Source organism: Lissotriton helveticus (genome assembly GCF_964261635.1).
Source record: "Lissotriton helveticus chromosome 1_1 unlocalized genomic scaffold, aLisHel1.1 SUPER_1_unloc_5, whole genome shotgun sequence".
NCBI classification, from domain to species: Eukaryota; Metazoa; Chordata; class Amphibia; order Caudata; family Salamandridae; genus Lissotriton; species Lissotriton helveticus.
In genome coordinates, this window is record NW_027611692.1 from 2538866 (window position 1) to 2555925 (window position 17060).

The window sequence follows — 17060 nt, forward strand, 5'->3', positions numbered from 1 at the left end:
CCACCAGATGATAAGGCGCAAATTCTCCTCGCACATGGTGAACACACAGGACATTGATGTGCACGGACACACGGGCACATCGAAATACATTCTCTCCACCTCGCCTCAGAACAGTGACGTGGCAGATGTCATTGGGATTCTGTCCTTCCTATTCACCGACATGAGATCTTGTATTTGCAGACGTTCCTAATCCAAACCCATCAGCAGGTCATTGCTTTGTGCTATATAAATCCCTATACATACATATGTGGAATTTGAAGAAACATTGGGGGTACTTGACACATACAACACTGAAGTGCTGCTAGAGGTTCCTGTGACACATACACATGTCATCATGGCAAGTTCGTTGAGTGTCCTCCACCTCTTCAACCACCTGTCCGTCCAGAGTAGACTAAAGGCACAGGTGACGTGGTTTCAGATATTTCCATGGCTTTCACTCTGACCATTGCCCAATTCTATGAGGTTATTGCATGATTTGATTAGGGTGCCATATTACAGCCTCGTAGTCATAGATTGAGGTTTTGTGGCTGACAGTGACATGTATCTCTGGGGGCTGACCTGAAATTCCAATGTTGAGGGTTGAACACTTGAAGCATTGAGCAGTGGCAGTGCTTGCTGTGAGATACCACGACATGGTTAAAATGCATTGTTATGATTATACATTTTCCAACATATAAGAAAAGGAAATTGGGTGGGTTTCAGTGCAGCACAAGAAGGGTTGTTTGGCAGAGGACAGATGTGGAATTAAACCCAGTAAGAGGGAGGACACACAGAGAAACCGGTCTGTAGGTGTCACCTGCTCTGTGTCCTTGGATGGTTTGCAAGGAACGTTCTTATTGTACAGATGCACATAGCGTCCCGCCCCCATTCCTGTGGGTGACATTCTCTTAGACTGCTGGACGGACATGTGTACTCACACTCTACCTCCCCTAGTCTCACTCACTCGCTCCCACTCTTCCCTATAGGCCTCACACAAGGAAGGACAAGGACTCCAGGTTAACTAGGCTTGTCCGATTTAACCAGGGAGGTCCAGTAGACAGCCACCCGTTAAGGAGAACAGCCATTACAACGTGGGGATTACCCCGCACTACCAATACAACGTGGGGATTACAACGTAAGTCGTTACACCGACTTTCGCTGGAGGGCGCTGTTGGATAGGGAATAGTTTAATTTTCTATCCAACACCTTCCCTACTGTCAACGTGGGCTGGAGTTGGAATAGAAAATTAAACTACTCCACTATCCAGCACCCTCCAGTGAAAGTCGTTGTAACAACCTTCGTTGTAATCCTCGCATTGTAATGGCATGCGGGGTAAATGCAAGCGTTGTAATGTCATACAACCCCCGGTAATGGGTGCAGCTAAAAAGGCCTCTGCCCCTGAACTAACATCAGCTGACTACAGGATCCAGTGACGTTTGGTGTGAGGAGGCAGCAGAGACCGTCGGCTATGAGTGGGAGGGTACCCTTCTGCTGACCCTCTTTCACCAGAGCCTTAGCTCTTCTGGTCAATTGTCTCGCCCTTCCAATGGACACAGTAGAGTGTCTGCTTCATTGGTGGAAAAATATCAAAATCACCAGGGCAGTGCAGCCCAGATTTGACTTGCAATGCTAACACATTTATTCACACAATATGCACCTGTTTTGCCTTTTGCAATACACTGAGATGTGTTCCCTCTGCTGGGGGAAGTCCTGGTAGTGTGATTCTCACAGTCTTTCCGAGATAGCATCAGTATCCGAGACAGGAGCGCCTGTGTTCGATGGCGGTCCAAGAGCGTTAGTGTCTTGTCGTAGTGACCCAGGACGCGACTGTTACTGGAGTGTCTGTGGTCAACAGAAGTGGCATCCGTCCACTCACAGAGACCTTACCATGACTCTTTAGGATCAGCACCTCAGTGAGAACCACGGGAGACTCCCACTGTCAGAGCAGCAACTCCACCACACTGAGCTGGACGAATGACCACAGGAGACATAAGACACCTTGAGGCGCTGTGGCTGAAAAGACTTCTCTGGCCTTAGAGACCTTCCAAGTGCTGTCATCCTGAGTCAGTCTGAACACGCCCTGGTCCTTCATCAGAAGAGCTCTTTACAACACGAACAAGTAAAACATTATGTAAGTAGAAGCAGAAGACAAAGTGGAAAATGGCATAAGGAAAGCCATAATGAGAATAATGTAGCAACATCATTCAGTTTGGTAGCACAGATGGGAGGATGAGATCAAAATAGAATTATGGTCCATAAATGGTGACAAAAGTTGCACCAGAAGAAGGATCTGCTTGAGGTGATATCAAACAGAATCTAAGGCGTAATTAAAAACTATTTTGTGTTCAAGCCGAAGTAGGAGCACACTCGGGTGTTACTAATGCAGAGTAACAAGGTGGTTCTTCAGATCACATTTGAGTTGAGCCAGAGTTGAGCAAGTCGGATGCTGACTGACGAGGGAGCCCCAGATCATACATTCTTAGAAGAGTGCCTCACTGTGAATTATTCCCTCAAGTTTGCATTTCAAAAAAAGGAAACCCTCGGCTTCTGGAACCTTCCAGACATGTTGATTTGGATTTTATTGTACTCAGGAGAGCCGTGACGTAAAGCTTTATATGTGATATAGGCTCTCCTGTATGTACTTCATGTTTAAAGGTGGTCAATCACTCGGGCATCACATGGTCAAATTGCACATTTTATGGTGCCAGAGGGCACTCATTAGTCAGCACGCTGCAGAATGACTGGGGGAGAAGGACTGTCCTTTCTTAAGAAGCCTGGCAGAAAAGCACCCCTTACTGGAAGCTTGCAATGACTGTTATTTGGACAATGGTCTTAAAGTTGACATTTAGGAAGACAGGTCTGATGTTTCTGGTGATTCTTTTACTATGGCTTTAATATACGTTTTTCGTCCAAGTTTGGAGTTGAGGATGACGCCTTGAGATTTAGTTGCAGTAGCTACTTGGAAAGAGATCGTAATGCTGTTCTGATGTTGGGCAATTCTGGTGGAGACTGGTGATTGGGTTTGAGACCGAGGATAAGGAATCAAGCTTTTTTGTAGAATATGTTTCACTTTTATCTGTTTCACCCTGAACCGAGCCGGCGACATGAGTGGGTTGCTAGTGATGTTATTTGTGCAGTTAATTTTCAGGTACGATTGAGTATCTTCAGAGTACTGTGGAAATAGAATCCCAGGCGTGTAATTGTACGCCTAAAGGCACAACAACTAAAAAAAAATTAATTCCCACAGAGTTTTATATAACGCAAACTTGACCCGTAGGTATCAGATCTCTTCACATGAGCACCAGTTGCGTTACAGACGGACACATTCATTTTTTGTTAGGCACAGATAGATTAAGAGGCACATGCATTAAAAAACGATTTTGCGATTCCTTAACAGCGATTATTAAGAAATCTCTATTACGGAATCGAAAAAGTGAATGCATCAAAAAATTCACTATATTTTAGCGAATCAGTAACATTTGCTATTTCCAATGGCAAGCCCGCTATTAGAGAATCGCTAATAGCGATTTACCCATATTGCTGCATTGGGATGACATCACAATCAGGAACTGAATCAGTGAATGCACACACCTGTTCACAGAGAGAGTCGAATCAGGAGGCAGACTGGTGGAAGTGAGCAGAAAGAAACTGTGTTTGGAGCAGAAGTAGTGAGAAAAGAACAGCATGGCCACAAAAAAAAGGAAAGAGAAAGGAGAGGCAGGCAAAGAAAGCTCAAACTCAGTGATAAAGAACTGGAAATCCTCATTGAGGAAGTGGTGCTGAACCACCATTTCTGGTAAACTTTGGTAAGCAGGGAGAGCTTTTTGGTAAGCTCTCCCTGCAGGTTGCAGAGTCAGTCAAACGACAAACTTGGCTGGGAATCCACGCTAAGGTTAATGCTGTGGGGATAACACAACATGCAATCTCGGACCTGCGCAAGCGCTGGTACGACCTGCGCAAGCGCTGGTACGACCTGCGCAGCCGAGCTAAAGAGAGGGTGGCTGAAAGGCTAGCAGCTGCAAAAGAAACTGGAGGGGGACCATCTTTTGAACGTCCAAACACACCCATGGAGGACATGGTGGAATCCACACTGCAACCAGAGGCAGTTGTCGGGATAACACAGAATTACACCTCTGAACAGGCGGGTACCTTCCAAGGTGTGACCACTGCTAAATATATTTCAATGTTAAATGTAACTAAATTAGCCCCAAATACATATCCTGCGTAGTGTAGTATACCTGAGTCCAGTCCACATTTTACTTGCAACACCCAAATGCATTGCGGGAGTTGTATACAGACAAATGTAAGAGCAAGGCAAGGAGGGACCTAAACAGCTTTAGTGCCGCAGAGTACAGCAAGGAAATGACTAAAGTAGACTTTGTCCATAACAGAAGTAAATTTATTAGACATTTGCATGCGCAATGTCACAAACATGTACAGAAAAAAAATAACTGAACTTGCACTGTTTAAAATCACAGATGCAGCAGCACAGGACAGTGACGTGGCTGACGTCCACAAGTCAGAGGGACCAGTGAATCAGTCTAAGGAGGTACCAGAAGGGCCAGAATCCTCGCCCATACCTTCTCCCACTTGGTGCAGGCGAATAGTCCCACCACTGCCTGCTTTGGACAGTGATGAAGAGAAGGACACAGGTACGCTCACACAGCTGGTTGGCAACACACCACCAACACCATCAGAGGTACCAGTGCGGCGCAGGTCCATCCATTTCTACAGGCAAAGGCCCAGGGAAATCCTGACATCTGCAGAGGATGATGGGGCAGCTGCCTGGAGTGGGCTGGAGGGCAAGATGCTCAGGGTCCAGCGCCTGCAAGGAAGGAACATGAGGATTATGCAGGGCCAACTGGGGACAATGGCAACACACCTGGGGGACAAACGTGACTCCCTGAGAGAGCTCACCACTGCTATAGTTGAAGGGCCCGGGGCAAACACGGAAAACCTAGCCAGTGTTTCAACAGTTATGCACGACTTGTGCAGGGTCAACTAGGGTGAGCATGCCTCCCATGGTAGGAGGCATCACAGTTTGATTGGGCGCCTGGATGGTTACACCAGGGCAATCAGTAGGCTGAGCACAACTACAGCTCAGCTTTCCTTTCGTGCTGTCAGCATGCACAGGAGATGAGCCACCGCTCTAGGGATGTTGCCAGGGGCCTCATCCAGGTCACTAATGCAGTGGAACAACTTCAAACTACTGCTGCTGGTGGTGGCAGCAACGTACGTGCAGGGGGATAGTGAGGAGGCCTCCAGCCTCTGTGGCCTACCGGCACCTGTCACGAATCCCAGGAGGCGCAGTACCAGGAGCAACACTGGCACGGAAGGCTCAATTGGGGATGTGGCTGACCCTACTGAGAGGCCCACAGGAGTGCGTGGCCGGAAAAAGTAGTGGCCTGGACAGGTACTATTATGGTGAGGTAACCAGCAGCATGTACATTATTCATACTGACGTGTAAGTGCCAAGGCAATGTCATTTAATTGTCTGTATTTACACTACACTTTTCGGCACCTGGTATGTGTGCATTGACACTACCACAATATTGTTGCAATAAACCGGAGAGCACCTACTGTGTTGGCTCATGATAACCCACCTTAGAAATAATGTTGAGTGATCCCCTCTGCTGCATTTGGACCGCCTGCCGCTTGCGGCGGTTGTCTTGCCTGAATGTCTACCAATGGCTCGCTGTCAGAGGCTTCCAGGGGAATGTCTCTATTTGGGGATATGTTGTGCAACATGGCACATGTGGCAACTATTTTGCAGCAAGTCTCCGGCCTATACTGTAATGCACCACCACTTTTGTGAAGGCAGCGAAACCGAGATTTTAGTAACCCAAATGTCCTCTCAATCATGTTGTGTGTGGAGATGTGTGCCTCATTGTATCGCTGCTCACTTGGTCTAGCAGGATTCAGATATGGAGTCAGGATGATAGAGCGCACAGCGTATGCGCTATTACTAACAGGATGTAAAAAGAAAATACATTAGTCACAGCAATGTGTCACCATGACAGACAGGTGTGCAAGTCAGTATTACATCTGTTTACTGAGCAAATATCCTTCTCCAAATTCACCCGCAAGTAGACATCTGTGTATGCCACTCTGTCTGAAGATATAGGAGTCATGTGCACTGCCAGGGTAACAAGCCACAATGTCTGTGATTATGTTTTTAGAATTGCAGATAACTTAAATGTTCAATGAATGGTAACATTTCCGGTTTCAGTAAATCTACTAATTCCCTGAGGGGGGACAAATGGCTACATGCGTCCCATCGATGCAGCCTATGACATGCGGAAATGGGCAACTTGATAAAAATGTAATTTAGTTTGCAGCAATTCCTGTGGTGTTGCGGGAAACCGAATGTGGTGGTGTATCCTCTGCAGCATGGCATCAAGGAATGCATTGAAAAATCTTGAAAGGGCACTTTGGGCGACACCTCCAGCGGCAGCAATTACTCCCTGGAAGCTCCCTGAAGCTAGGAGGTGCAGAGAACAGGCGACCTGCACGTGATTGGGGATGGCATGTGTCCTGTAAGTATTGGATCCAGTATAGGATCCAATTCAGCTACAAGCTCATAGATTGTGTCAGCATTCAGCCTATATTTATCTCTTCCTCCGTCTGCCCTAGCAAAGTAACGTGCAGTCTGAATATACGCTCCTGTATCCTTCTTCTCTGTGCTTAGCCTCATTCTCCTCACCATGGCGTAGAGCGCTGCCATTGTGAAACATTCTGAGGCCTTCTGGGACTGTTTTAGTAGTTTGCTGATGATTTGCATCTGATTTGTTCAATATCAAATTGTTACCACCTGATATAATTTGTTCTTATTTAAGTACTGCTAATCGCATATATTTTGAGAATTCGCAATCTGCAATAGTTTTTTTCCATGCATAGGTTTTGCGAATCTTTAATTGGGATTACCTATAGCAGAATTGGTATTAAGGTAATCGCAATTTTTAGCGAATAAGTTTGAAAATCAGCTATTTTGCTTCCTGCATTGCATTAGGCTATTTTGCAATTGCAAACAGCCTTTCTTTGCGATTCACAACGTTTGCAATCACAAAATAGCTTGATGCATGGGTCCCTAAGTGTTTAAGAATCACAGGATGTTGAGCATCCCGGCCGAGACTCAAACCTTGTTCGACAGCTCTAGCTGTAGGACCACATCCTCGTCCCAACTTGAACAACAATTATTAAGAACTGAGCATTGAGTAACTCTGAAGGGTGAAAACGTAATATTAGAGAAGATGTCATAATTTTCCACGCAATTTCTCCTCTGCCTCATCCTTATCCACATGATTTATTGGGTATTTTCTTTTTCAGCCTTTAGCTGCACTTCCGCGGTTTTATTTCGTCTGATTCTTATTTTATTTTTCACAGTAATGGTAAACCCAACACCTGCTGTTTCATCGGACATTAAGGAGGAAGCCGAGGACTGCGCCATTGGACACGATCATGAGGACTGTGAGACAAAGAGAAGTCTCAATATTATTACAGGTGAGAAAACAAGGACGCCTTGAAAAAGACGTAATATGTCCTCCTTTAATCCGAAAGGTGACAAATCCACCCCTCTACCCCTTAGTATCTGAGAGCTGTTGAAAGTTGTACATTTCCCTTGTCCCTTTACTATCTGACAGATGATGACAAAGACATAGACCTTCCTTTTACTCTTATTACCGTATAGAGGCTTTAGTATAATGCATCCCCCTCTGCACACCCTGTTTATTCTCCACAGCCATCAGAGTTGGCATTTGACATAGATCTAGAGAGAGACCCTTCCCCTCCTCCATCCTGCTGAAGGAATTCAGCCTTTTTGCTGAATATGTCTCAGTTGTATCTGTCTCACCCATGCCCAGACCGGAGACATGCGAGTGGGTATGGTATCGATTTTATTTGTGCAGTCCATTCTCTGGAATGACTGAGTATCATCAGTGTATGGGTGGAGATAGAATCCCAGGTTGTGTACCTGTTCACCGAAAGGCGCAACATATAAGTTGAACATCAGTGGGATAGGATGGAGCCTGGAGTACCTCTGAAGGGTGAAAGTTTAACATTAGAGGAGTCACCAGTTTTACTTTTCTCCCTCTGCCTCTCCCTCGTCCCCTTCCTCTTGCTTTCTTGACAATTTTCATTTGCAGCCCTTACATGCAGTTCTGTGGTTGTATTCCTTCTGAGTCTCATTTTATTTTTGGCAGTAATGGTAGACACAGGACCTGCTGTTTCATCATACTTCAAGGAGGAGGCCGAGGACTGTCCCATGCTGCCTGATAATGAGGACTGTGAGACCAAGAGAAGCCTCAATATTATTACAGGTGAGAGAACAAGGCCTACTTGAAAAAGACATACAAATATCATCCCTTGATCCCAATGATGATGGAGAAAACACCCCTCTACGCCTCAGTATCTTAGAGCTCTTAGGTTCTATATGTCCCTCATGCCTTTACCCTCTGACAGATGTTGACAAAGGCACATAGTCTGTTCAGTGAGTGGTACAATCCCCCACACTCTGGGCCCGATTCACGAAGAGCCTCTGCACTCGTAATAGAGGCTTTGTAGTCGTGGCAGGATGTCCACACTCGTGGTGGGATCTCCACAGTACAGTTTTTTATTGTGCAGATGCCACCACGACTGCGTAGTCTCTGCCGCGAGTGTAGCGCCTTGGCCACGAATGTGGAGCCATGGCCACTGGTGTGCAGCATCAGCCATGAGTGCAGAGCCTCTGCCACAAGTATGCAGTCTCTGCCACAAGTGCGCAGCCTCCACCGTGAGTGTGGAACCACCACCGCCTTTGCTGCGAGTGTGCAACCTCTACTGCCTCTGCCGCGAGTGCAGAGCCTCCACCACAAGTACAGTGCCTCTGCTACAGGTGCAGAGACTCCGCTACGAGTGCAGAGCCTCCACCACGAGTGCTGAGCCTCGTCCACAAGTACGAAGCTTCCACCACGAGTGCAGAGCCTCCACCACGAGTGCAGAGCCTCCGCCACGAGTGCAGAGCCTCCGCCACAAGTGCAGAGCCTCCGCCACGAGTGCAGAGCCTCCGCCACGAGTGAAGAGCCTCCGCCACGAGTGCAGAGCCTCCGCCACGAGTATAGAGCCTCCACCACGAGTGCAGAGCCTCCACCACGAGTGCAGAGCCTCTGCCACGAGTGCGCTTCCTCTGCCACGAGTGCGCTTCCTCTGCCACGATTGCGCTGCCTCTGCCACACGTGCGCACGGAGAGCTACATAGGCAACCTGTATTCCCACCCCCCCTCCCCCACCACCACTTTTGCAATATCTCTGCTGAGTAATTGTATTCGGAGATTCCTGTTACGTACACAGATTTGGTAATATCTCATTTGTTTACAGTAATGTCAGACATCAAACCGACTACTGTACCAGACATCAAAGAAGAGCAAGAAGATCGCTCTGTGGACGGCGAGGACTCGGAGGTGAAAGGAAGCACCAGTGATCAAAGAGGTGAGTAAATAACACCAAATATAAATCGATAAGAGACCTCCTTGATCCCAGCAGGAGTGCGGAGTGTCATCTGCTGTGCCCCAGTTGTTGGCATTGGCTCATCCTGTGTGATGGTGCTTTCATTGGTGTTTGTTTTGCAATTAAACAAACGCATCTTTGTTTGTTTTGCCATTTCTTTTCCTCATCTCTATGTTGCTTTCTCCTATTTGAAATATTCCTTTACATGTTTCATGCTCCTAGTTTCTTGTTCTTGCCTCAAACAGCACTGCTCGCACAAGATCTATTTACTGTCCAGGATTCAGGGCAAGGTTGAGTCCTGTGATTCTATACCAGTCTCCTCGTCTGTTTGCTTCTTGGCACACAATGCCTAGCTCTTTCATTCTTGCTCCATTTGTGACATTGGACACTTGTGGCATTGAATGTAGTGCAAGGTGCCCGTGGGTGCTGTAGAGTACAAGCATCGCCACTGAGAGCATTCCTGCACCCACTGCTCTCTAGGTACAGGGATGGAAGGGGAGAGAACGCTTTTCCTGGTGACGTGTGCTGGATCTCCTAAAATGATTCCAAAAATTGCAGATTTCCCCTGAGGAAGTTGTTGGGATCCATGCTCTTCATAGAGGCGGGGGAAGAATGTTTGTTCTTCTCTCTCAAGAGTCTTATGTTGCTGAAGTTCCTCCTCCTCAGAGAGTTTATTATATTTTTAACATCATGCAGGGGTGAGTTTACCTTGACATGGATGGACCAGGGCTCAGAGTCTGAGTTTTTGGGACATTAGTAATTTGAGTTATGCTGTTTCTTTGCTCAGGTCAAACTGATCTGCTTAATCGTGATTCTCTAACCCCCCCGAGCCTATTCTGATCAAGGAGGTGGGCCTGTCAAATTTACATGGTAGGTGCATCCCGCAACAGGCCAAGATAGCACTGGCCAGAGAGACTAGTACATTTTGTAAACATCTATCCTCCCTGTATTATGTTAGTGAAAACACCTCGCCCTGTAGGGGAGAGACCTTCACCACCAAAGACTCAGTTTGGGGTTCACAGAGACAAACACATGACTCTCTTGGAGAATTGGAGGATGAAGGATTGAAGTGGACTCCCAAGCTTTCAGTTTTTTCCTCCTAGGATCCAAGAACGAGGTTGAGCCGATGATATATTGGCATTAAGGCAAATGCAGCATTTGAGTCCCAGCGGAGCAGAGATGGGCTTATTAACTCCATATCCGGCTCCGGGATGGATCTTGTATGAAGTCCACTCTCTCCGATAGCCAGGCATGATCCCAAAGCAGATGGCATCCCGAGGAGACAGACTGCAGGTATCAAGACACACTCCTGAGAGTCCTGCAGAGGAACCAGCGCAACGAACAGCAGCTGTTGTGGCCAAGGGTTTCAGCGCCACTTAAAAATGGACAATCTGAGAGAAAAGGTCAGAATGGGCTTGTGACCCTTGACACCTCTGCTTTTCTTGTACCTCTTGTGTTTCAAAAGGTATTTCTGATGAGTTTAAACACTGCAGAAAAGCATTCGGTGTTCTTTCATGTGGGCAGTCTCTCTACTCGCTGACTCAGTGGTCTTTACTTCATAACTTCTACCTGCACAGCTGGGGAGCTGTCCCTAACCACTGGAAGAGGAGAAGGAGTCAGGACAGGGACCTTTCGGGCCAGGCTGGAACTGCAGTAGAGACTGCCAGCCAGAAGAGCTAAGCTCTCGTACCATCAGAAGACCCCAAGTCTTGACCACCTGTGCCCTGCACGGGAAACTTTAACTTTGTTATGAACCATACAAACAATACTGGTAGCAATTAACAGTCCGGCACATCTCCAGTGCAAGTCACACAGTCTCATTCTCCACATTTCTGATCTAGACAAGCACAGAAGCATCCCTATAAACGTCATAGTAGTACACTGTAAGAATTTCTCATCTCCTCCCCATAAGGCCAGGACCTTTATGAGTGGATTCACATGCGTCTTCAGCAGGCTCATTCAGTGCCCCAGAATTCTTTCCTTGGGCTCCACTCATTGTCTAATTTCTTCAGACATCCTGTTATGTTATGTCATTTTGTATGGTGCACATGTCACCCACAAGGGTGTCCCGGGGCTTGAGCAGGCGTGTGTAGGTGTGTGGTCCCCACAGAGTTATTCGAAGAGCCAGGTCTTCAGCTTCGTTCGGAACTCAAGAAGTGAGGCGGTGGCTCTGATGTGTTGCAGGAGGTCATGACATGTTTTGGCTGCTGCCGTGACCTGCCATTTTGGCCTGAGGGAGAGGGAGAGGGAGCGGAGCCGGACCACAAGCCCCAGGCTCTCTGTGGCCCCTGCCGTCACCACCACCACGACGTCGGATTTTTGCTCCAGGAGGCGCACATAAAAAAACACCGGGCTCCCGCAGCTCGGGAAGCCCGCAATTACTGCTGCTGTCGTGACCTAGCATTCCAGCCTGAGGGAGAGGGAGCGGAGCCGGACCACAAGCTCCAATTAGGCGCAGAATACAGTTCAAAGCCCTCTGCCTGGTCCATAAGTCCTTGTATGGCAAGGGACCTGGCGACCTCACCAAACTCCTTCCTCGATATTCACCATCACGCACTTTGAGATCAGCCAACCAAGACTTAGTATGTCAGCCAAGAATAAGGAGAGCTTTATGGGGTGGAAAATCTTTTCCTTACCAAGCCTCCAGATCATGGAACTCGCTGCCCCCCGCACTGCGCTCACAAAAATCTAAAATGTGCTTTGGAAAGGCATTGAAAACCTGGCTTTTCTCTCTGCCCTAAACCTTCTCTCACCGCTCTTTCTGTACCATAGCGCCAGACGCTGTGGCATTCGAGCGCTTTATAAATATTTCAGTCAGTCAGTCAGGCTCCCTGTGGCCACTGCCGTCGCCACCAACATCAACACCGGATTTTTGAGCGAGGAGGCGCGCATAAAAACAACCTCGGGCTCCCGCAGCGCAGGAAGCTTATAATTACTGCTGCTGCCGTGACCTGCAATTCCGGCCTGAGGGAGAGGGAGCAGAGCCGGACCGCAAGTCTCAGGCTCCCCGTGGCCCCTGCCGTCGCCACCACAACCGACGACAGATTTTCGAGCAAAAAGGACCCAGGCTCCCGCCGCGCGGGACGCACGCGGTCATGCCCGGGCAAAGACCGTGCCAAGGGCGGGCCTGGGCCTGTCCACGCCCGTCAGAGGTCAGAATAGGCCGTGCTGGACCCATTCTCTTGGCTACATCATCCAGCATTCGCTGGAAGGGTACATCGCACCCCTATCCTTGCCTGAGCTAGTGGGAAGAAGATGGGTAAAAGAAAAACAACGGACAGTCATTCACCGAAATCGATAAGTAAGACCAAAGCTGCTAACATGACATTGCTAAACTATCTCACTGGGGCCGTAGGTGTTATTGAAAGACAAATCGCCTCTGTTGAGGAGCCATTAAAAATTGACTCACTAGGGTCCACAGCAAAGGATAAAACTACTGTATGTGTGAGTAGGGGGGACACTGTTAATCACAGTTTGGGACACATAGAGGAGGGACAACTGAAAAACGGGTGTATTCAGATAATTGATGATGATATCTTCACAGTGACGTAGACAGTGACACTGTACCCCCGCTAAAAAAATCCTGTAAGTTATCAAGTGCTGAAACTCTAGACATTCAGTCAAATGGTGCACGCACAACCCCACAGAAGCCTAGGCTGTCAAAGACTAACTCGAAAAAACAGCAGGGCCCAAAAGGAAAAAATCTAAATAAGCCAGGCACTGCTAATGTATCTTGTTTCTGTAATAACTGATACAGTCAAACAATCTATAAATGTGTTGACAGTTACGCTGGACAAAATCGAAGTAGGTTTAGAGAAAGTCTTAGAAAAATTTAACCTGCATATTATTACTCCATCAAGTTCACACCAACAGCCTGAGTGCGTAACGCAAAAAGAGTTGATCACAGTACAAAAAAGGCAGACGGGAGAAAGAGTTAGGGGTGAGGGGACTGGGGACAGGGACACACTTTAACTCGGAAGGACCCTGTACCAACCAGCAGAGATATTCCTAGGCAAACCAGGACAGAAAGACCGGGACACTATCTAGGCGGGAGTGGGGAGCGAGGAGGGCGAGGTAAAAACAGGTACACACTTGATGCACCATAGTGCTACGAAGAATGTAAGGAGACCACAGACCCTTAACTTACCTCCGGCAGCCACCCCTTATTTGGTCATTTTAGCTAACGTCCCAGTTCTAGCAACAGAGGAAAAAGAAACCTGGATGACATTAAGGAATACAACTATACACTACCTGGGGAGTAGAACTGGACTAACAAGGGATATGTTCCGAGAGTTTAAAATGGTCAGGAGAATAGACTGGGTTGGAGATAGTAGAAAACGTTTTCAAGGCAACTGTTTTGTCCTCTCACTAGGGGGCATATGTAGGTAGGCGTTTGAGATTCGCAAATGCCGAAATTCGGCGAATTTCGGCGTTTGCGAATCGCAAACGAAGTTTTGATATGTAGGTGCCACTTAGCAAAATAAGGAATCGCAAAAATTGCGATTCCTTATTTTGCTTATAGCATTTAAGGAATCGCATTTTTGCGATTCCTTAAATGCTATGCAGGGGTGCTTTAAAAATTGCGATTTTTTGCATAAGGAATCGCAAAATATCACCTACTTCAAGTAGATGGTATTTTGTGATTTCCTTCAAAAAGGCATTTGTGGTAAATAAATAAATAATACCCTATTTTTGAATGAATAAATGAATAATAGATAGCTCAATAAATAAGAGTCAAGATTCGAGGTAGTAGGAGTTTCGCAGGTTTATTACAGCAAATACAGGAATAGGATGGCAAGGCCCAGCAGCGCTGCTGGTGTCAGGATCGAGACAGGGGAAAAGGAGACCTTTTTTTTAACAGTGCATGAGCATATATACATAACGCAAACACATAGCATTACATTGCAATAGGCGTAGCAGTGGGTGGAGCAAAAGGCATGGCGCGTAGCAGTCGCGAAAGATAAGGGTGAAAGTGGGTGTAACAGGGCGTATACATAGACATGTGATGCAAACGTAACAGAATATGTCATGAATGGGGCGGAAACCATGGAGGGGGCTACCTAAGGAGCCGGGACCTCTAACCTGGTGGTGCGCGCAAACTGGCAATGACGTATCACTAGGAGAAACTGGGGGCTATGAACTCTGTGCTAGGAGCAGAGACTGAAGTCTGGAGAGTCAGGGCGACATGTACCTAAGCAGTATCTAGTATCTGATGTTTAGAGAACATGTTGATATAAACTAGAAGTCAGGAGGGGAAAGGCTAACTTGATTCTAAGACTGGACCATGCATTATTCTACATGTAGTGCGTGATGAAGAATATGAAATGACCATTAAATGCAGTATTTCTCTTACATGGAGCCGGAAAGGCTAGACAATGACGGAAACTATTGATGCAGTTCAGTAGCTTAGGAATGCAGAGAAGGAGGACTGAACTGATAACTGAAACTATAACATACTCTTGGCAGACTCAGGGGCAGAGCCAGGCTGAACCGGGCACTGCGAGGCAGGAAGTAAGTGAAGGGTCGAGGATACAGGTGGGGGCTGTATCGCTCCTCAGCGAGGTTTCAGGAGACAGGAGCTGAATCTGGTGTCCAGGCCCTTTTGAGGCCTAGAAACGGGGACTTTACAATGAAATAACGTGCACACTGAGAGACGTGGCAACGTAGCTTTACATAGGCCTGATATTCGTAGTATTCACGAGGACTGGAAACTGACATACTAGAGGTGGACACAACTATAATTGCGTCTTGAATCGAACATGGGGAATGCATATGCATATTTAATCATGCACACATAACATATGATGGATGACACGTAGGGACACAGAACATGGCAGAATTTACTTTTCCACATTCCCTCCTTGTCACTACGTTTCCATCAGGAAACATCAATATTCATGATACCATCTATCATTTCATACAGTATCATTTGCTCGTCTCGAATTATCCTGGAACGGGATTTAGAACGGGGCTTGGGACTAGGAATACAAGAGGTAGCACAAATGCCGCAAATCGCAGGGCCACATTGTATACAGAGACAGCAGCTGAATATGATCGCTACTGCAATACCTAGGAAGGACAATATTTTCCATCCCCAGGCGGAAATTATATTCCAGAACCAACCGGACCATGTCCAGGTGCCTGGATCTTGGTGTATCAGATGGGCAATTTTATGGAGTCTGGTTATAGCTGAATAAACAGACGGCGCGTTATTTGGAATGAAAATGCAGCAACTAGATCCGATGACTCTACAGGCCCCGCCCCTATCGGCCAGTATGACGTCAAGGACGAGACGATTCTGTAAAACGACAAATCTCATAGCAGATTGCTCTTCAGTTAAATTACCTAGAGCAGAGGCAGTCTCATTTACTACAGCTTCGAGGGTTCTGGTTAACCTACGGATTAGCTTACTATTCTGGATAGGTCCTATAAAGAAAAAGAAACCTCTGTTGAAATCTGTATACTGTTCTAGAGCAGTTTCAGTATAATCGACAATTGGGGACTCCCTTCTATGTCTAATGTGTACTAGATGTGTGTTTCTATGATAATCAGGTGGGGCTAGGAAAACTGGTGGCAGTAGGAAGGCAATGTAACAGGTTCCCTCCCAATCGAGGGGCAGACGAACATATGCAGTTTGACCACAAATAAAATAAGAATGACGTGAAGCTTTGAAAATGGATTTCCCACTGTCACTATACTTGACAATAGTAGTACAATCACTATGTCCTACATGTACGGAACCATAATTTCGGACACATAATTCACCTTGGACTGGTAATACTGAAATAGCAGGTATGTCTGGAGTAGTATCAGACTGAACATTCAGGACCATGAAATTCGAAGAATAGTTACCTAAATTATACACTTCATTTTCTAGATCTAACCCGGTTCTGTGGGGAAGACCTTGCTTGTCTGGAAAACATGTACTGTTAAGAAAAGACATATCTGTTGAGGATGACGTTAACGTGGACCATGCTCCACACGAACTATTATGTGAAAATGGATAAGGAAAAAGTGGCAGAACTCCCTTCGGTGTCTGGAAAGGGGGGAGTCGACCACACACCCAACAATTAGTGGCATTGCTGGTCTGGTGTGAGTAATGTAACATGCGGATAAAGGAATTATTTCGCATAGCGAGGCGGTAAGAGAGTTCATGGGGAGGTAGGTCACTAAACATGTGCTCTACAGTAGCATTAGAAGACATATTTACATGAGGAACTGGAAGATACAGGTAAAATGCATAACTGGTGCAGGAAATCATAATGCTGAGAAATAATATGAAACTTAGAAAAACGATACATCGGATTGAGTTTTGACTGACTCTCTCACTATGGGGGTCTATTTTATACATGTCAGAAACAGTCTAACCGTTTCACCTAGGGGAGGACTTAGACAATCAAACTGACTGACTTATTTTACTAGACCGGAGTTTTAACTTATACTCCTGTTGCGGAGTTTTCTCTAACAGGGGGGGTGTAGTAACATTGTCTTTTGCGGGACAGTCCTTAAAAATGGTGCTTTGGCAATCCTTCAAATCCTGGGAAATGTTCTTTAAGACGGGTTTCAGTCCATAAAACTTTTTTATATGAGAAAGGTGCACCC

General features: G+C 46.6%; 2 protein-coding genes and 1 long non-coding RNA gene across 3 annotated transcripts in view; all 3 read left to right on the forward strand.

Annotated features, from left to right (window-relative positions):
* The window catches only part of LOC144806148 (uncharacterized), a 1180470-nt gene that overhangs the window by 110003 nt on the left and 1053407 nt on the right, over positions 1-17060 (forward strand). The gene's annotated exons all lie outside the window — the stretch shown is intronic.
* LOC144806144 (uncharacterized) overlaps positions 1-17060 on the forward strand; it is a 176492-nt gene that overhangs the window by 22710 nt on the left and 136722 nt on the right. The gene's annotated exons all lie outside the window — the stretch shown is intronic.
* LOC144806132 (uncharacterized) overlaps positions 1-17060 on the forward strand; it is a 51910-nt gene that overhangs the window by 16777 nt on the left and 18073 nt on the right. The window contains exons 3-6 of the mRNA XM_078672562.1: positions 4458-4631; positions 7363-7479; positions 8178-8294; positions 9330-9440. Coding sequence (XP_078528688.1) covers positions 4458-4631; positions 7363-7479; positions 8178-8294; positions 9330-9440 — 519 coding nt within the window. The remainder of the gene's footprint in view (positions 1-4457; positions 4632-7362; positions 7480-8177; positions 8295-9329; positions 9441-17060) is intronic.